At 49.5% G+C, this 21,479-nt stretch overlaps 1 protein-coding gene across 1 annotated transcript in view; it reads right to left on the bottom strand.

The window, feature by feature from the left end:
• Window positions 1-7,275: 7,275 nt before the first annotated feature.
• The window catches only part of MAML1 (mastermind like transcriptional coactivator 1), a gene marked incomplete at both ends in the record, with an annotated part of 37,074 nt that continues 22,870 nt past the window's right edge, over window positions 7,276-21,479 (bottom strand). Inside the window, 4 exons of the mRNA XM_084241604.1 lie at window positions 7,276-8,255; window positions 10,170-10,266; window positions 12,340-12,579; window positions 17,216-18,628. Of these exons, the coding sequence (XP_084097730.1) occupies window positions 7,276-8,255; window positions 10,170-10,266; window positions 12,340-12,579; window positions 17,216-18,628 (2,730 nt within the window). The remainder of the gene's footprint in view (window positions 8,256-10,169; window positions 10,267-12,339; window positions 12,580-17,215; window positions 18,629-21,479) is intronic.

Raw genomic sequence — 21,479 nt, 5'->3', positions numbered from 1 at the left:
TGCGGGTTGCTCCCTGGCCAGCCAGGGATCGAACTCGTGCTGCGGTGGCTGTGGATAGCTTCATAGGTTGCGTCTTAACCCCTTGCGCCTCCAGGGAGGCCCCCCAAGTTTAATTTTTTAAAGATTTATTTATGCATACAAGAACTGGGGTGTAAGCCAGAGGTGCGGGGGTGGGGTGAGAGGATTCACCAGAGAGACTGGGGAGCAGAAAAGGCAGATCCATTGAAATACACTGCTGAGGGGAGCAGGGGGCGAGAGAGATCTGCTCCACCATGTGGGTAGCTCCCTGGCTGGGCATGGAACTCGTGCTGCAGTGGCTGCAGATAGTTTCATAGTGCGGATGCTTAACCCCTTGCGCCACCAGGGAGGCCCGACATGCAAGTTTTGAAACTTGAAGTGGCATGGGGGTGGGGATGTAGAGGTAATAAAGCAGAATAGAATTTTACTATGTGAGGACTGGCGCCCTGCCCTGGCTCTGAGGATGGTAGTGTCTGCTGCTCTTGACACCGAAGAGGATTGTGGTTGGGCTCTGTCCCGCATTATAGAAAGAACATGGATGTCATGAAAGTATAGAACCAATCTAGAACCTTCACATTGAAGAGGAGAGACAGGAACAGGGTCAGTAGTGAGAAATCCAAAGTAGCTCGGCAAGCTTCCGTCTCGGCTGCAAGTGCAGCTTGATCCTTCGTGACTTACTAAGGGCACACGGGTTTTCTTTCCATCGCCTTGAGAAGTTCCTTCCTGGGCACAAGACATTGGAGCCTTTGGTACTGATGCTGTGCAGGGACCCACCAGCCCCCACATAGCTGCCTCAGGCTCCTCTCCAAAGCTTCCAGTTAGAACCTGCTCAGAGGTGCCTACAGGGGAAACCTTCCGACTCGCCCGCACTGGACAGAAGAGGGACTCTGGGGTGCACACCCTGCAGAGGGGCAGCTGCTGTGCTTGTCAGACTGTGGTGGCAGCAGAGGGTATCTCCTTTGTCTTCAAAGTGCAGGTTACCCCTCTCAGGTTGCATTCCAAAGGACATTGATCTGGGGGTATTCTGTCCTTGCCAGGCTGGTTTCTCCTTTGGGGGAGGGTCAGAAGGTATTATGACCAGTTTTCATGAAATGGCCTGCATGTAGCAACTCCAGTCTTCAGCCCAGCTTACTGCAGCCGTTCAGAAAACAGGTTAGTCTTGAAACGTAAGCATCTGTGTGCAAGTCCAGCCGACCTGGAAAGCATCTGCCCATCACCAACTTGAAGACAAAGAGGGACGGTCCAGTAAGGCAATTTATTTCAAGTGCACACGAGCAGATCTGTTCCCGACAGTGCCCACCATTCCTGGGCAGGCCCGGGGGTGCCTAGACTTTCAGTCATGTTCAGCCAGTTCTTAGCCCAAGTTCACAGGCAGCCACAATTCCTGCACCTTTCAATAGCTCTGCGGGCACACGGCCACTCCCGGCCACTGCCAGGCCCTCACCAGCTGGCTGGCCTAAGCTTGGCTTATTGAGAAGCCGTTAGCAGTGGCAAGGGCAGTCCACACTCAGATTTGAACATGCGACCCGACTTACCTTGCGCTTCTCGCTGGCCCTGGATGGCACTAACACTGAGTCCACTGCTGTGCCAGACAGACGGGCCGGAGTCCGGTCTCCTACTCCGTGCAGCGGTGTGGGCCATGCTTTGCTCATTTCACATGTGCCAGCATCTGGGAATTGTGCTTTCTCAGCCCCCCTTCCCTCCGGTTAACAATAGCACTCCTCTTCCTGAGGGGACTTCCTCTCCCTTTCCACATGGTCAAGAACCGTTCTTGCCCCAGAGCTCCTGCTGGCTCCTTTCCAGCGCACAACCTCCAGTTAAATGTCTCCTCTTTCAGGGACCTGCTGTGACCACCCAATCTAAAGTTGTCTCGGGCCTACCCTCACCCCCTAGCCTTGGTACCTTCTATCCTATCACCCTGAAATCACCTTGGTGTCCCACTGATGAATTTCCCCTTTGCCTGAGCTCCAGAGAGCGGGGACCGTGCCCTCCCAGGCTGGGAGCCCCTGCAGGGGCACTCACTGTAAGGCCTTCTAGAGCCTGCCCCACCACCACGAGCCTGCACGTGACCTGAGACAGTCACGGAATGATGGTGGAGCCGCAGAGGTCTGAAACCACAGGCCCTTGCTACTTTTGGCACCTGGCTGTACAACACCTCCTTTTATCCTGGGAATTACCAGGAAACTTTCCCAGGGAGCAGGGACTTTTGGGGGTTATCGGCCAGATCTCTTTTCTATTGGTTCAAAACATAAGCTGCCCAACAAATGTATGGCTCTCAGTTACCTTGTTCAAAACCTTCACAAATATTTAAAATAACCATCTCCTGTCTCACCAAGTGGGAGTGCACGGGCTTATGCACCCAGCCCTTTTGACAGCTATTTAGTCTCCTGGTGTGCTGCAGTTAAGAACAGTGTGACTGCGCACACCAGCGTGCAATGTGGAACCTGCTTTGAGTCGAGACAAGACTCCCTCTTGTCTTGAAGCGGCCATGCTGAAACGTTACTAGGCAGGGTGAAGGGCACCCCGGCACCCCCAAAACTGCCTGCTCTAAATAGGTCCTGCCATCCACCGCATTAAGACAAAACAAACTCGAGTGTGTAAGACCTTCAATGGAAAGGAACTTTAATACAATTAGTGTGCAATAAAGAGAAGGGAAAGAATAGAGAATATAGTTTTTAAATTAAGCACCCAAAGTTACCCATCCCCTTGTGGGCAAATGTCCAGCCAAACACGGTTGGCCCAAAGCCGGACCGCTGAGGCCCGAAAGTCTGCCCCAAGTCTAAGGCACCTCCTGATGGGGGCCCGCAGGAAAGGGAAAGAAAGGGCCAGTTAAGCCTAGAAGGAAAAGAAGCGAATCAAAATCAAGGCTGCCATTGTCAACCTCCCCATGGGTCTTACCCACCTGTTTCAAGTGTGTTTTCATGTCTCCCAAGTCCCTGGTACAAGCCCAAGGCCAAGAAGCTAGCACAGCCTCTCCACGTCTCTCTGCCCCGTGTGCCTCCTCGGGTCTCCTTCTGGCTCTCCATCTCTTTTTATTTCTTCCCCAGTCTCCCAGCTCAGCTCAGCCCTTCCTTGGGCGGGGCAGGGAACCTGGCAACGCCCCTTTCCCTGGGGACCATCCTGCTACAAAACTTCTAGAAAAAAATTAAACAGCCTGACTCAGCCATTCCATGACTACATGAGAGGCCATTTGCAGACCTTGATGTGACCTCCACGCTGTAACTTCCTGTCCGGAGACTGTCACCCCCCCCCCCCCCCCAATCAGCAAAAGGGACTTAAAAACCAAACCCAGAATTTCACCACAAAGGACCTAACCTCAGGCCTGTTCCCTGCCTGACTCTAAAAACTCCCTTAATTAAGCCCTGACCCTGCTGGCACCTTGGACTTGCCCCTTAGTCGTGGACTAGAATCATGATTCCTATTTTCGAATAAATGCCTTCCGATGCTATGGCAGTCTGGTTGCTTCTTGGCCGATAGTTATATTTTCTATTCCTTTCAAAGATAGCGTCTCAAAATTGGCATTGTTGGCTTGCACAGCTAGCACGAAGGCGCCGGATACCCTCTGTAACTTCCTCCTACGAAAAACTGCCTCTGCAATCAGCCAGCAGTGAGTCAACGCTTCTTAATCTGACAAGCAGAATCACCTCACTTTTATTTGAATTTGCACTTCTGGGATTTCTGGTGAGGGTGAATTCCCCTCCCCATGTTCTGTGCGTTCTAAGCAAGACCTCAGGATAAGGAGTCTTGAGTTTTCCCTGTATTGTGCCTTATATCCACGGCTCTATCTGCAATGGAACTTCCCGGTTCCGTGCCAGGACCAGGCTCCTTGAAGCTGCTGCTCTCCACCCTCTAGGAACTGTGGCTTCTCTGGGTCTGGGTGCCTTCCAGCCACTGGCTGAGGTGGAGAGATCATGGACACCTGTCTTCCAGGCGCCCTGCGGTGGCTCCTGCCACCATCATCTGCTGCCCCTGCACAGTGTGACACCAACAGGAACAAACATTCTCACAACAGAAAAGAGAAACTAAATAGGACCAGAGAAGAAACACTTTAAAGGTAAATATAAGGTGTTGTGTAAATTACTGCAGGCCGGGTAGGTTCACTATCAGTTCTCCCAGATGAAGAGAATTTTGGAGGCTTAGGTGGATTTTTCAGGCCTTCAATGCCCCTGCAGAAAGGTATATACAGGCAGGCAGAGACTGAGCCAGAAAAGAGCAAGACTGACAAGCAGGGCAACTGAATTTCTAGCCTCCTTCTAACGGTTTTGTGCCCACAGCCCTACAACTGATACATTGTTGCAAGTACAAGGCCTATCTGTTGCTTGCCAGCCGGGTGAATTATGGAAACCATAGCAATTCAAGCTTATGGGCTGTCCGCTTGCTTTTTTGGGGGGTGGGGGTAGAGGAGGTGAAAAATAGCCTGATCAACTCATTTTCCTTACATGAGGGTTTTAAGTAAAACATGAATTTCTAAGGACCTAAATATCTGGCCAAACTTCCCACAAATTAGGCACAGGGATGCGGCTGGTCCCCTCTCAGGTATCTCCAGAACTGTCAGTTCTAATTTCTTCTCTTCTCATCTGACAAGAGAAGTTACTCTGATGTAACAGCCCCTCCCAGTGTGCCATAAGAACGTCCTAAAACCACAAAAGGAAGTCATCTACCAAACCAAGCAGTCAGGTACCACCTCTACTCTCCCAGCAGTCACATGAAGTCAAATACATGGGCAGTTTCCATACTAGCAAAATACTTTATTTCATAATGATGAAACAAGGAAAGTAAAGATTTCTTTTTGGTGTATACCAGAGTAAAAGAAGTAGAGGAATAAGGGAATTAATAGGATTTTTATGTATTTTGACAACAACAAAAAGTTAACAATACCAACTGTTCGCCATAAAACTTATCATAGCTCCCCCCAACACATATATAAAGGATCAGTTTTAAAATCTATAAAAGTAAAAAATATACAGTCAGAAGCTCTAACGCTTATTCCATCTTTAATATAAAATTGTAAACATTTATTTACACAAAGCAAATATGTATAACAAAAGTCCGAGCACCCTTTTTGAGTCATGGCTCCTGGAAAATGGGGATCTATGCTGAAGGGAGTTGGTTCCTCCCCTGACCACCCCCAAACCAGGTTCATAAATAAAGCCACGGGCAGCTCCCTGGGAGGACCCCAGCATCACATTTTATTGCTCTGACACCACAGCAGGTGAGAAGCGCGGTGGGGCTAGGCAGCCCCAGGACTAAGGCATGGCCGCCCCCAGGCGGGGAGGTGGAGTGCCCTGGGACAGAGGTGAGCAGCAGCCAGAGGGAGGCCAGGAGAGGAACAGGACTCATCACCAGCCTGCAGCCCCCGATTTTTGGTAGAGAACCTGCTGAAGTCACCTTCTTCCTCTTCAGATTGGGGAACTCACCCCAAGGTGGGAGTCTTTACTGCCTTTGATTCATTCCCTTCTCTGAGACTAAATCAGGCATCTGGGAAAGGCAGGGAGGGCATCTAAAGGGGAGATGGCCCAAACACCGCCTGTGGCGGCACATGGCTATTAGAGAAGAAGATCTGAGGGTGCAAGTACCCCCATGAAAGGCACTGCTGGTGTAAAGTAACGACCCATGTGTGTACAACCCTCATCCCCTCAAAGCTGCTCACGCTGGTTTTGTGACTATTCTGCACAGCTCAAGTCTTTTCGTGGGATATTCTTTTCATGATCTGAGTGTCCAGGAAGAGAGAATGGGACTGTGGCTTCTCTGAGAACACTCTGCCTCGACAAGCCGCTGTCCTCAGCGCGCGTACTTTCTCTCCAGCGTTCTGTGTAGAAGGGTCTCACCCGTGCTCACCATCTTGCTTACATTACACAAAAGTGCACGCCACCTTCCTCTTCCACAAACAGCACACACCTAATACTCTGCTCTGTGGACTCTCAGCTTAGTCAAGTCCACTGATTCATAGACCTTAAAAGAGAAATCCATTTGAATCTTTGAAAGGACGTATTAGTGTTATAAAGCAATCCTCTAAAAAGTGCAAGGCATCTGACCTGGGAGTGGCAGAAGTAGTAAAACAAAGTGGAATTCCTTCCTCTGGGCCTGGCCTGCAGCTTCCTACCCAACAGGGCACACCTGTTTTTCTCTTTCCTCCAGACCATTGCTTTCTGGGGAGGACACACCCCATCCCAACAAGGCTAGAGTTCCCTAAGAAATTTTAATGCCTCTTCTCTGTCCAATCGAACACACTGTTGCCTTAAAGTAGTTTTCTGTGTGAGCTGGGGGGAGCGCCAGAGGGGGCGGTGGAGAAGTACTCATGGGAAATGAAGACAGGGTAGAGAGACAAAATTTGTGCACAATTCAGCAATGATCACCTTCCCAAGGTTAAATACGAGTTTTCAGGGAAACTGCAGAAGGTAGGAAGTTGTAACGAAAGAGGATATAAAAATTCCAAATATTCGATTTCAGCATTATCTGGGGGTGTGTCTGGGGTCCTACTACCATCACATGGAAGGAAGAGTCCTTGGGGGCCAGAGGCTGGTAAACACCAACACGGAAGCACAGCACTCTGGGAGGAGGAGGAGCTTCTAGAAAGACCACATCTGTGTCACCAGCTCAACTACCTCATGGCATCCTGTTCCTTTTTGGCACACGCAGTCACAGCTTGCACTTCGGAAATGATTTTCCAATGACCCTTCCTTCCCCCTGAAAGCTGACGAAGCAGGAATAAAACTCCCCATCAGAAGGAAACCCTAGGTTTCCAGTTCCACTTAGTCAATTTAAACCACCACCTAGCCTAATCTGTTATAAAAGCTTTTTAAAAAATTTAATCTTTTCTATGCTACACATTGCAAATAGATCTGCTATATATAGTTTCAATAAAACTTGTCTCCAACACTGGGGCAAGTGGAGACATTTTTTTGATTAAGTCAACATGGTCGCACAGATTTCTGTAAGCCTGACATTGTGGGGTTTCATTGTTGTTACTGTTGGTTTTTGGTCACTTGGATAGAAAACCACCTGTAGAACCCTGTCCTGCTGTTCCAGCACCAGGTAAAGATGCCAGCAGATGGGCTGGGACCAGCCCGACGGACCACAACTGCTGGCTCAAGGTGGGCCCTGAAGACCTGGCCAGGGCCAGGCCTCAGCCCTGGGGCTCTGGCTCTACCCACCCAGCTCCCCAGGTTGTGGGTTTTTGGTCCAAAGAAGTTGCTCTTTCAAGAATCTGAGAACAAAAATCAGGATGTATGAATACTGAAAAAACAAATCCTTCCATTACTGAGGCCCTAAAAGGTCATCCAAATCATTCATCCACTCTTCCGAAGTCCTGTTCTTCAACAGTGAGTCGATCAGGTCGGTGTCTCCAGTCATGCTGGACAGTCCGCTGCTGCCCGTCTGCCCGCTGTAGGCAAAGGGCAGCTCCTGGCCTGAGGTCCGCACAGGATAGGCCTGGGGGCAGTGTAACCCTGATCGACCTCCCATCGGCTGGGCGGGACTCTGGCTGAAGCCTCCCAGCTCAGGTCCAGCTGGGCTCAGGCCTGGTAAGCCCTGCTGTGGGGTTCCCTGGGGAGGTGTTGGGGTGGGGGCACTGGTCCTCTGCTGTGCACTCACGGGGGGCAGCATGGACCCCACGGCAGCGGTCGAGCTCATGGGGGCCAAAGGCCTGCTGGGCATCCCTTGGGAGAACTGTGGGCTAGGCATTTTCAGATGGGCTTGCTGCATGTGGAAACTGGATGCTGCAGTGAAGGGGCTGACAGTGCTGTTGCCTGGGGTTTGCCCACTCAGGTTTGGCATTCCCTGATGTTGCCATGAGGGATTCTGGCCTCCCATGGCTGCTGACACCCTTGGGACCTGTGGCTTAGTTAAACCAGAGTTCAGGGTCCCCTTATTGTGCTGTTGGGAGAGGCCAGAGCTCCCCAGAGAGTTCTGCCCATACGCAGCTGAAACTGAGGTTTTCTGGCCCACACTGGTCTGCCGTGGAAGGTGGGCATGTCCATTGGTGGCCTGTGGCGGGGGCTGGGCAACTATTTGGGTTATGCCAGAGGCCATGCCATATAGGCTGCTCTGTGGCAAGCTTTGGGAGCCAGAGAACTGAGCCACACCCCGGTCTTGCTGGCCTGAGTTTGAAGGGAGAGAGGAAACCGAAGTGTGTCCAGGGCCCATTGGCATCAGATTTCCAGCCTGAGAGAACACTCGAGGACAGCTGGAGTTAGAGGGACCCAAGCTGTTCATGCCAGGCACAGCAGCAGAGGTTCCTAGAACAGAGAAGATCTGTCAATCAAACTGGCATTTTTGGACCACTATGGAGACACCTCCAAGACCCATGATGAAGCGGCTATACTACAGGTATGAAAGGCACTATCAGGACACCAGGCAGGTCAATGGAACCTCAAAAAAGAAAGCCCCAGGGGTCAGAGGGACAGTAGAGTCCCATGGGGCGGGGAGACTATCCTGGGGCAATGAGGAGATGAAAACAGGCCCAGGGGAAGGAGGCCCCAAGGACAGGGAGCCAGTGGACCAACCCCTTCACCTTTCAAAGGCCTGCCCATTTCTGCTCTGTGGGAGGTCCTATGCTGGTACTGGGGACTCCAGGGTCTGCCTTTGGGTGGTAAAGATCCACGTGGTGTTAGAGGGGTACTATGAAGGCTGGGCTGCAGGCAGTGGAAGCAAAGGGGACTGACTCGGTGCCTATGACAATTTGGGGAAGCTTCAGTGAAATGGTGACAATACACTGAGTTTCAAAAGCACAGAGGTTTAGCCATTTAATAGTTTGGAGAAACAGTATTCTAGGGAGAGAGAAGAGTGTGTGCTAGGGAAGAGTTTTGCAGTCTGTATAGGAACTCAAAGAGGCTGGCTGTGGCGGGGTGTGGGGTGTGGGGAGAGTACCCAGCTGGTTAGAGAGGAAAGTGAAGAGACTCCTGGGCGGATTCAGAAGAGCCATGTGAAGGGCAGGGCTACAAAGTCCAAGGATGGCTGGATCACGGTGTGGCTCAGACGCTGCTAGGCAGGGCGTCACTCACTCAGGTGAGGGGTGCACACGATGGTAGTGCAGAGATGAAAGTGGGAGATCCAAAGAGCCTACTCTTTATATGCCGAATGACAAGACAGTGGAGAAAATGAGGGAGGAGTCTGAGCTGAAACTAGCAGCTATTTACCAAGCACTGACTCTGGTAGGCACTTTGCTGGGGAGACCAGACCGCACTGAGTGGGACAGCGAGGGCCCTGTGTGGGGTTTTGCCTTAAGCAGCGGCCACACTGCGGCAACACTGAGAAGACTTTTGTGGGTAGGAGAGTGATCACTTGGGTTTGGGCCAACCGAGCACTTTGTTTTGCCTCTCCCTCTCGCCAGTAACATCTATAAAAACAGGCTGGAGAAAAAAGGAGAGCTGAAACAGTTCATTTCACTCCTACTGAGAGCTGTGTGATGAAGTGGGATGAAGGGGGAAAGGTTCTAAGATGCCCACAGACTTCAACTCCACGTCGTCCCCCCAACTCTACGCGGTCTCCTGCAGAACACAAGCTGGGCTGTTCTTTGGGACTCTTTGCAGTGAGAATCACCTACCAAGGACAGGCTTCTGAGATGCCTTTCCAAGACCTAGGTAGGAAGGTGCAGACCAGATTTTACTGCATCTGTCAGGTGAAATCTCCCCATTTCTGGAGCGATGCCTGCGCAATGCACCCCTGCAAATTCGGGGTGAGACAGCTAAGACCTCAGAGTGTGTCCTTTTTCTGTCCACTACTGATGCTGCCATTTGTGGCAGCAAAGTGAGCTGACAGAAAAGGAAGAAAACAGGCAAAAAGCCCTGCAAGCCCGTGGCATCCGTCCTTATCTGGAAAAAGGAGAGGATCCTTTTTTAAAGAGATACTTCATGGCAGCAGCAAGAATTACAGAAGCCATTTCCTGTTGATAAGCTGTCTCCCAATTACAAATTACTTTGCTTCAGAAGACGGTACAGCTGGGCACCAAAGTAATTTTAAAAGTCTCTATCAACCTCTTTCCTCCTGGTTTGCAGGATACCCAGAAAGCAGGTTCTTCAGCAGACAAATGCCTCTGTGAGCAACTAGAGTAAAGCTGGGCAGACAGGAGGAGCCGTGCATGGTGCAGAGACCACCCGGCCCTGACCAGTCCTACCTCCCTGCCCCCTCACCACTGCCTGATGCCCCCTCACCTGTGAACTGTCCGACCTGTTGTGGGAAGGTGCTCTGAGTTGGGTCTTGGTACTGGGGTGGTGGGCGGGTCAGATGGCGCTGAAACTGCTGCTTTTCCTAGAAACATCAAGAACGAGAGAAAAAAACAAAAAAACACATTAGAGGAGAAAAACAGCATTCGATTAGAGAAAGTTAACTGTCCAAAGTTTGTTATTCACAGATAGGCTCCTGTGGTGAACTCATTTGGGCTTTCTTTTTTTTTTAAGGTAATTTTTTTTTTTTTTAAAGAGGCATGTATTTTTATTTATTTATTTGTTTGTTTGTACATGCACTGGGTACAGTCAGAAGCGCGGGAGGGGGAGAGAATTCACCAGAGCCAGAGCGGGGAACAGAACAGGCAGACTGACGAAGCACACTGCTGAGGGGAGCAGCGGGCGGCAGGAGAGGTCTGCGCGCCATGCGGGACCCTCCTCCGGTGGCCGGGGAGCAGCCGGGGATTGAACCGGCGCTGCAGAGGCCGCGGGCAGCTTCGCAACCCAGCGCTCAACCGCTGCGCCACTGGGGAGGCCCCCCTTTTTTTTTAAACAAACAGTATGAACCAAAAAGATAGAACAGAGCTAAGGAGCAATGATTTAAGACCACATATATGGGCGAACCCATTTAAAAATGGAAAGCAGATGAGGGAAACACAAACCAAAGCTGTGAGACACCACTTCACACCTGCTGAGATGGTTAGACTCCAAGGACAGGTAACAAGTGTGGGGAGGTGGTGGGCACGGGCGGCCTCACACACTGCTGCTGGGAATGTGAAAGGGTACAGCTGCTTTGGATAAGTCTGGCAACTCCTCAAAAAGTTAAACCTAAGAGTTACTACATGACCCAGTAATTCCCCACCCCCAGGTACACACTCAAGAGAACACACAGGGCAGCAAAAAGGGGAAACAGCCCAAAAGCCTATCAACAGGACGAAAATGGATACATAAAATGTAGCAGAGTTACACAACAGGTTACACAGCCATCAAGAGAAGGGAAGTGGGCCTCCCCGGTGGCGCAGTGGTTGAGCGCTGGGTTGCGAAGCTGCCCGCAGCCTCTGTGGCGCCGGTTTGATCCCCGGCTGCTCCCCGGCCACCGGAGGAGGGTCCCGCATGGCGCGCAGACCTCTCCTGCCGCCCGCTGCTCCCCTCAGCAGTGTACTTCGGTCCTTCTGCCTGTTCCACTCCCCGCTCTGGCTCTGGTGAATTCTCTCACCCTCCCGCGCTTCTGACTGTACCCAGTGCTTGTATAAATAAATAAATAAAATCTTAAAAAAAAAAAAAAAGAGAGAAGGGAAGTTCTATACATGCTCCCTGACGGAAGCTTAGCACCTTGATGTGAAATGTCCATAATCCACAGAAAGAGAAAGCAAGTTAGTGGTTTCTCAGACCTGGGAGTATGAGAATGGGAATAGTATGGGAATAACTCAAATGTTTTGTGGGTATGGGCTGCTTTTTTAGGTGATGAAAATGTTCTACAATTAACTATGGTGACGGCTGTCTAACTTTGAGAATAGATTTAAAACCAATGACTTGGACACTTTAAATGGGTGAACTTCATGCTGTGTGTATTATATCCCAATAAAGCTGTTATTTTTTTAAAAAAATGGCAGGACTGAGAGAGCGATGTGGGTTTTAAAGTCATCCTCAATCAACTCTATCCACTGGACAGCTGGCTGTCCTTGTGTCTTAATCCAGAGAATTCTTGTAACTTTAGTACCTGCACTTGGGGATGTGGGTCAATTGCAGGGGGGTGGGGTATCGTCCACCTAATTCTGGAACCCCAGGATCTCAGGAACATCTTCATTTTCTTGCTTATAACATACTACATTTACAACAAAGCTGGAAACCACAGTGAACTGGCAGTATTTGTTGTCAAGGAACATGAAAAAAAAGTCCCCAACACATGCAGTTTTAACCAGAGACCCTACCTTCATTAATCCCCACTAAGTGACTTAAACTGCTTCTGACACAGGCCACCCTGTCTGGGAAACGCCACTCTTCTAGAGAAGGACTTTTAAAGGGCAAAGTCCCTCTAACACCCGACATGCAAATGAGTACAAATCCACACAGCTGGTGGGCAGACTGCAGCTACTATGGTGACTATGGAGGCAAGTAAGGGTGGGTGGGAGGCCTTGTTTTCCATCTTTCTCTTTACCTGTTCAGCCAGAAGGTGCTGCTGCCTTTGCAAGAACTGCTGTTGCTGCAAATGCTTTTGCTGTTGCTCCCTCTGTTTCTGTTGGTCCAAAAGCAACTGGTGCTGCTTCATTACAGCTGCCTGCTGCTGGCTGCTGAGATAGGGGGTGTTGCTGTGAGTGCTGGCTGCAGATGCAGCGGGGGGCTGGGTCCCCACACTGGCGGCCTGGGCCGGCACAGGGACATTGGGAGGGTTCTGCTCCTGTCAACACAGACAAAGGGATCTCAAGTCAGACACAGTGAAGTCCATGAATCCTGATCTGAGCAGATGTGTTGTACATAGTGAGCTTCTGGCTCTTGACGCCTCTGTCTCCTGGCGGATTGCTTCCCATGCAACTGACCTCCAGGGTGGGGGCAAAAACCAAAGCGCTAACACCTGCAGGTCCAGGCATAGTAACAAAGTGGCCATGAGGTATATATGCATCCTATGATTTACCAGTGGCAAAGCTGTGAATTTTCATTAAACATATGTAAGCTTGTGTATTTGTATAGGACCATTCTGGCAAGCAGCTGCTGCTTATCAACACTGATGGAACACACGAGTGCAGCTGCACTGTGAGGAAGAAGGCTCCAAGGGGCTGTGGCTAAGGGAGACGCTCCATTCCATTCTAATCCTTGGGCCCCTGGCTGTGGGACTGTGCCTGAAGTGTGGGGAACTGTATCATTAGTCCACTGTGTACAGCAATTTTCTGGGAAGATACTGCCTAGTTTTTGTTGGATACTCATGCTGAGTAGCAGCTACTACTAACAGATATTCTCTATTAATACATGGACCTAAAGTAAGTCTTGTCAAGGGCTACCACAATATTCTTTCTAAAGAAAGATTTATTTATTTATGCATACAAGAGCAGGGTGTAGGCCAGAGCTGTGGGGGTGGCGGGGACAGTGAAAGGATTGACCAGAGACAAGAGTGGGGAACAGAACGGGCAGATCGACTGAAATACACTGCTGAGGGGAACAGCAGGCGAGTCAGGCGAGGTCTGCTGCGCCATATCAGTTGGCTCCCTGGCCGGGGATGCCGACAGCTTCATAGTGCTGAGACTTAACCTCATGCGCCACCGGGGAGGCCCTACCACAATATTCTAATATCATCAGTAACATTTAAAAGGGGTGGCGCAAGGGGTTAAGTCTCAGCACTATCAAGCTATTGGCAGCCACTGCAGCACAAGTTCGATCCCCAGCCAGGGAGCTACCCACATGGCACAGCAGACCTCTCCTGTCTTGCCCACTGCTCCCCTCAGCAGTTTATTTCAGTAGATCTTTCTGTTCTGTTCCCCACACTGTCTCTGCTGAATCCTCTCGCACAAACATCCTCCCCTCCCAGCACCCCTGGCCTGTACCCCAGTTCTTGTATGCATGAATAAATACATCTTTAAAAAAAATTTAAAAGGGGAAATTTTATTTTTTAAAATAAACATAGGGCCTCCCTGGTGGCACAGGCGGTTGAGAACTGCGCTATGAGGCTGTCCGCAGCCTCTGCAGCGCCGGTTCGATACCAGCTGGCTGGCGAGAATCCCACGTGGCGAAGCAGACCTCTCCTGTCTTGCCCGCTGCTCCCCTCAGCAGTGTATTTCGTCAGTCTGCCTGTTCTGTTCCCCGCTCTGTCTCTGGTGAATCCTCCCACCCTCCCGCGCATCTGGCCTGCACCCCAGTTCTTGTATAAATTAAAAAAAAATCTAAAAAAAAAAATTTTAGTTATATATGTATTTTATATCATTGTTCCCTTTTAAAGGATATTTGCCTTTTCCCCCCTCTCAGGTATAGTCCCCATATTATTTCCTCCACCAGTTCACCTGTGCACCATCACCTCAGTCCCCTGTGCTCTTCTCTCCCTCCTTCCGAGCCTTCTCCCTCTCCCTCCCCTGCAGGATGACTCTGGTTTATAATTGTCTGTTTGGTTTTTTTTTTTTTTATTCACAATTTTTTTTAAAGATTTATTTATTTTTATACAAGAACTGGGTTACAGGCCAGTGGCGCAGGAGGGTGAGAGGATTCACCAGAGACAGAACAGGCAGACTGACTGAAATACACTGTTGAGGGGAGTAGCGGGCGAGACAGGAGAGGTCTGCTGCACCATGAGAGAATCTCCCTGGTTGTCCAGGAATCAAACCCGTACTGTGGAGGCTGTGGACAGCTTCACAGCGCTGCACTCAATCCACTGCACCACTGGGGAGGCCCATGTTTTGTACTGTTACTATTTTTCCCCCTGATCTCTTATTTAGTTCCCCTATATTCCTCCTATAAGTGAAACCAAACGATATTTTTCTTTTTCCTTCTGATTTATTTCACTGAGCATAATTCTTTCCAGATCCATCGATGTTGCTGTGAATGGCATTAGTTTATCTTTTTTGATTGCTGAATAGTATTCCATTGTGTATATATACCAGTCATCTCTTTCAGAGCATTTGGGTTGTTTCCAGGTTTCATCTACTGTAAATAGTGTTGCAATAAACATAGGGGTACAGGTATTCTTTTGAATCAATGTTTTTGTTTCTAAAAGGGGAAAATTTAAACCCAAACAGAAGAAAGGCAAAAAGCAATCATCATTCAATTAAGTTCAACTCTCTGAGCTCTTTGCCAGCATTTATTCATTGGTGTAATCTTTATAAGATTCTAAACTTAGAGCAGAGAGATTCTGATATAATTTCCTCTCCTCAATCAGCAGAAGCTTAGAGCTACAAGAGTGCTTTGTGAAGTGCAAAGTGCTACTGAAATGGCAGTCATGTCACAGTGTGGCTCTTTAAGGTTCTTTTAAATGGCTATGCAGAAACATAATGGCTGAAATAAGCGAAAGGACACTGCCCCATGGAGAGACGTTTAAACTGATTCTAGTTTTTGGCTATTAGAAATAATCATGCAGTATCTTGTATATAACTTTTAGGCGTGAGGAATAATTTCTTGTAGGGGTGTAATAACTCTGCTTATAAACACTTTTATGGCTTATGAAAAATGTGTTATGTCAAATTACTTTCCAAAAGCATGGTGCCCATTTGCACATCTTAGCAGTAAATGGGGATGTCAATTTTCTCACAATGTCGCCAGATTGGGTTTTAATTTTTTTAATTCTAAAGTGTGTCACAAACACACCCCAGATGCTGATTGCAGGCTTAGAGTAGTGAAAAACAGGAAACAATGAGGGTATTGCACATTATACAGCTCTTGCTGCACAACTGTTACAGGTCTGAAGGGGCACACACGCACCCAGAAAAGATAGCACAGCACCTGTGGAGGAAGAAGAGCAAGCGTGCTCCACTCTTTCTTTAAGGAAGCGGGGGAAGACTTGCTGTGTTTGTGCACACTACTAGCCAGCTTACCCCTAAGGCCTCCGGGGAGAAAACATTTGAATATGTGCAGAAATGCAAATAATGATCACGATAAAACTGGTATTTGACCACAGGTCACCTTAACAGAGCCATGTGAATTCACTGAGCTTGAGTATGACAACTATGTAACCATGGAGTTTAGATGTGTTGAGAAGCAGCACATACCTAGAAGGTTCTAAAGCTTACCAAGACTTAAGGTATTTTGAATACAGAGGCCTGAAAGGTGACCAAAAAGAAAAGCTTCTAAGCAGCACATTAAATGTGCTCTTTCCTTGCAGAATAGCCACAAACGGCTTAATTTAAGTTACATGGAATGAAAGAGACACCTGATTAAATACAGGTGATTCCCCAAATGTTTGCATAGTTAAAACGAAGTTATATTGTAGAGTTTTACCCTATTTTTATTTCTTAAGAATCAACCCAGGCCTCCCTGGTGGCACAAGGGGTTAAGACGCAACCTATGAAGCTACCCACAGCCTCCGCAGCACGAGTTTGATCCCCGGCCGGCCAGGGAAATGACCCACATGGCGCAGCAAACCTCTCCTGACTCACCTGCTGCTCCCTTCAGCAGTGTATTTCAGCAGATATGCCTGTTCTGTCCCCCACTCTGTGTCTGGTGAATCCTCTCACCCCCCACACCTCTGGCGTGTACCCCAGTTCTTATAGACATAATAAATCTTTAAAAAAAAAAAAAGAATCAGGGCTTCCCCGGTGGCGCAGCGGTTGAGCGCTGGGTTGCGAAGCTGCCCGTGGCCTCTGCCGCGCCGGTTCGATCCCCGGCTGCTCCCCGGCCACCGGAGGAGGGTCCCACATGGCGCGCAGACCTCTCCTGCCGCCCGCTGCTCCCCTCAGCAGTGTGCTTCGGTCCTTCTGCCTGCTCTGCTCCCTGCTCTGGCTCTGGTGAATTCTCTCACCCTCCCGCGCTTCTGACTGTACCCAGTGCATGTATAAATGAACGAACAAACAAACAAACAAACAAATAAATAAATTTAAAAAAAATGCCTCTATTGGAAAAAAAAAAAAAGGAAAATGAAAAGTATAAAAAAAAAAAAAAGAATCAACCCAAGTTTGCTTGATCAATTTTCTCTCTTTCTTTTTAAAGATTTATTTATTTATACAAGAACCCAGGTACAGGCCAGAGGCGCGAGAGGGTGAGAGAATTCACCAGAGACAGAGCAAGGAGCAGAACAGGCGGACGGACCAAAAAACACTGCTGAGGGGAGCAGCGGGTGAGACAGGAGAGGTCTGCTGTGCCATGTGGGTAGCTCCCTGGCTGGCTGGGAATGGAACCCGCGCTGCGGAAGCTGCGGACAGCTTCACAGCACTGTGCTCAACTCACTGCGCCACTGCAGAGGCCCTGCTAATCAATTTTCACTAATCAAGACTTCAATTTTCATTAAAGTCTAAACAACAGTTGCTCTCTGCCCTTTGTATCTTTGTTCCTTAACTCCCCGAGATCTGCAGCACCGCCCCAAGCATCTGCTGAGGAGAAACAGAGCAAAGCCACGTGCTCACCTGGCTAGGTGGAACCAGTGATCTGAAGGGCATACTTCCTGGCTTTGGTTTCATTAGAAACAAGGAGTTCTGCTCGTTGCTCAGATGAGGCAGCTGCTGGGGAAGATAAGCCATGAGAGTCGTCTTGCTCTGGCCAACCCCAGGGCCACCTTGCCCGCAGTCCGCTTTATAATGAGAAAGGGGCTTGGTATTGCCATAGTCCAGCACTGACCCTTGGTTAGGCACAGAACTCTGATTCAAGTTACTTGGCGGCTGGTGAGTCAGCAGATTCACATGGCTGGGCTGAAGGTAGGGGCCTCCGGGCCGAGGGGAACTCTTGTTTATACTGGGCATCATGAGTAGTTTGGAGCTGGTGAAGTCTTGTTTGTAGCTGGGAGGGCTAGCAGGTTTCTCGATGGGATAAGGGACATTTAAGGGACTGTGGGAGGGGCCAGACTGTTGCCACGTGGACATCTGGCCTGGGGCTGGTGCTGAGGTGGCCTGCTGTGGGTTCTGGAGTATCTGTTCGCGTTTCTGCTTGGCTGCGATCTGCTGGAGCTGGTGAGCAGAGGAGAGCTCTGAGGCCCCTCCTGGGCCTTGGCTAGGCAACACCACACCAGAGAGGGCTCGTTGTGCATTCTGGACCTGGGCTGATGCCGGCATCAGGCTAGAACTGGGATTGTCTGCCCCGGGCTGACCAGAGGTGTGGAACAGAGGCTGAGAGCCACCTAGGCTAGGTGAATCTGTGCTTGTAGGGCCGGATGAAGGTCCCATAAAGGTCTGTCCTGCAGACCCAGCTCTCACCTGTGGGGAGCCTAACTGTTCTTGTTCAAAGGCTGCTGGAGAGAATTCCGTCTTAATATTAATGTCCTGTGTCAACGGTGTCTGTGTGGCAGAACCAGAAGACTCTGGGTCTTTCTTCTCTTCAAAGTCCTCATTGAACAGATCCTTCATGTCTTCATCAGGCACTGACCTGTTTAGCTCCTCAATGAGCTCCTTCCACTCCTGCTCGTTGAGGTTGAGGTCAGGCATGAGGTTGCTCTGAGATATGGAGCCTCCAGCCCCTGCAATCATGCAAGGCAGGTCATCGACAGGCTCCTGCTTCAGTTCTTTATTCAGGCCAAGAGAAAATGACTCACTAGGGTTGCTGCCTCCATTCAGGTGAAGGCTGGAGTCTGGCAGACACTTCTTGTTGATGGAGTCCAATCCCAGAGGGTGCTTCCCACTGGCCTGCAATGCCTCAGCACCAGGCTTGTCCGGCTGACCAAGGGGAGAGGCTGGAGGCAGGCCATTGGAAGAGACAGCTACTCCCAGAGGGGCTTCCCGGCGTGTCTTCTTGTGTCCAGCAAAGAGGTCCCCATAGCCATTCTGTTGATCACCATTTTGAGGAGAGGTGGCACTATCCAGATTCCTCTTCACTGTGTCATGAAGATGCTGAAAAACAGGGACATGAGTTACTTACAAAACCTATATACAGTCCCTCAGCTTCCAAGAGGGGTTGGTATTCCTGGATCGCTCTCCTGCCGATTTTATTTGCCTGGCTTACATTCCCGTCGGGGACCTCACCCTTGTCCCTACCCCACCCCCACAATGTCCTGCGGCCTTGCCTGCGTAGGCGGACTAGCTCAGCAGTAGCAAAGCAGCCCAGCTGCAGTCAATGCATCAGTCCCTAGACTGCTGCTGACCCTCCTTTTTTCAGGACACAAATCTAATGCTGCCCCTAGTCACGCCGCCTGAGGATGTGCCCAAGAATGGAGCCTGAGAAGGACTCAGGCTCCAGGACACAGGCAGAGGACACAGCCATTCCTGAGGACATCATCTGAGTCCTGGATCTGGCTATGCTTGAGACCAGCCAGCCCACGGACTTTACACTTATGAAAACCAATAAATTCTTTCTCGTGTTTAAGCCCGTTTAACTTGAATGTCTGTTACTTTCAGTGAGGGAGTGCAGCCAGGCTCTTTCTCAGGTCCTGCTGGAAGCTGATCACAAGCCTCAGGACTCCATCTTGTCGCCCAGGCCAATTTCCATGCTTTTCCCAGGCCTTCCCAGGCTTTCAAGGCAACCATGCCCAGCTCTACCCCATCGGGCGGGCTGTTTTTCAGTTTTGGTCCCATCCTCCTTTCCAACATCCTCCCCAAATCCCAGCATCTTCCAATCCCCGTGTCTAGTCCCCCGTCCATCACTTCTTATCTTTTTGGCACCATTATTCTTCTTACTTCCCCACGTTCTCCTGATACACATTGTTTAACCTTACTAAGAGTCTATCCTGTGCCAAAGACAAGCACTGTGGGGATAAAGACACATGAGCCCGGGGCTTCAGGGGCTTCCAGCCTTCCAGGATGTGCGGCCTACACGGGCATGGCTAGAGAGTAAGATCCATGTCCTGTTTGTGCAGCAGAGCAATAAGCACCCTAAAAGACCAGGGGTGGGAGCGGGTTACACAGAGAACACGAAAGTGGGGGTGGGGAGGTGGTTCTGTTCCTTCCTTTCTTCCCCAGCCTGATTTCAGCTGTCAGAGCACAATTCCTCCACTGTCACAGGCGCCCACACTCGGCCTCTCAGCATATGTTGCTCCTTTCCTGTGTTTACTTTATCACATTTTTGTCCTCATCCTCCATCCCCAATTCTATCCCTCCCTCCTACTGACCCTAAAGCATCTATATTTAGGAATGTTTTACAAAGTTCCAAATGAAAGGTTTCACTATCTTTCAGCAGATTTGAAAGGAGTCAGAGTGCAGCATGGTGACTGCCCGGGAGCCCCGAGGCAGACTTTGACCTAAGGGTTCTGCCCAAGGCAACGCGAAGGGCACCAGCTCTCAGCAGCTAGACACCCACTCGCACACATGCGCGATAAGCAAGAAAACAAGGAAGGCAATTTTTTGAGCCTCTGAGTCCCAACTCCAATGCCCCCACTCCTTTTTGTCCCTCTTCAGGATTTTCTTATTTCTTAACTGCTAAAGCCCACTTCCTGACACTTTACAGATGTCAGCTGAGCCAGCATTTCTTTAAATCCACATCAAGATACCTAAGTTAGCTCAGAAAAAGAGGAAAGTTTAACAACTGGAACTGCAGGGCAGAGCTGAGCTGAAGGACCGGGCCCCTCCAACTGGAGGACAGCTGCTGTGTTTCCACAAGGGTTCTTCTGCTTCCTGCTGCCATCTAGGGGTGAACGGAACCAGGGTCCTAGATATGGAGCCTTTGGAAGATTTTCATGTTGAATATTTTTCTTTGGGGAAGGCAAATTCATACCCATTTAATAAGTCAGAAGGATATAAATCAAGTTGCTAATTTTTCTTATGTCTATTTTTTTGTGGAAAGCCATTTATTCCATGGTGTCAGGTTTGGGCTATCATAAGCCTGGGAGCTCAATTTTCCATTCTCTAAAGGGGAAGATGGAAACCTAAGAGGTCAAGGCACTTGATGAGTCAGCTGGCTGTCCCAGATTAGAAACAAAATCCTTCCTTGCCCTAACAATTATAAAACTACCACTCCCTCTTTCAATGTCCACATGCAAACAGCTGCAGACAAGTTCTGAAGTAACAACTCAATTTTGCAATACCAATTGCTTTTCGCCAAAGAAAACACTGGACCATTTTCTCAACTGCTCACAAATTTAACTGGAATGATACAGGCTGGGGTGGGGAGTGTGGAATGTGGTGGCCCTGGCAAACTGTTGAGCCTTGACCATTTGCAGGAGTGTCTGATACATGCAGGCACCGCAGAGGAAAGCAAAGATGAGAAAATGGTGGTGCCTAATCTACAGGCATCTATAAGAGAGATGGGAAAAAAGTCTGAACAGATTATAAATCATATATGAACATACACAGCAGATGCCATAAAGCAGACAGGTCTCAGTGTCACGCTGTCAGCATGATCTAGTACCTCTGGATGCTCAGCTCAGAGGCTCCTTTTGTCACTACCCAATGGTCTCACGGAGCAGAGTTCCAGAAAGATCCAGTTTGGGATAAGTGAATCTGGTGCTCACTTCTTTTGCAAGGGTGGGTGCAGGGAGTGTTTGCTGAAGAATACCACATGCCTGATGGGAGGCCCTGCATGCTCCTGCAGTCAGTCTTCCACTAACACACCCTGGAGGCTGGCACCCACCATTTTCTGGTCTCAAACTCTGGGAGAGGGGCCTAAGGATATCAATGCTGCTTTGAGTTAAGCTAGAGTTGCACACCCTGTTTCCTCTGCTTGCCGTGCTCGCCTTACAGGATATTCCTTTGCTTAGTCTCCATTTCATCCCACTTCAACCACCCATCTCTGAAATTCTAGTGTGCTTTG

The sequence above is a fragment of the Talpa europaea genome (genome assembly GCF_964194135.1).
Source record: "Talpa europaea genome assembly, chromosome: 9".
Lineage (NCBI taxonomy): Eukaryota > Metazoa > Chordata > Mammalia > Eulipotyphla > Talpidae > Talpa > Talpa europaea.
This window is presented reverse-complemented; position numbering and strand designations above follow the sequence as displayed.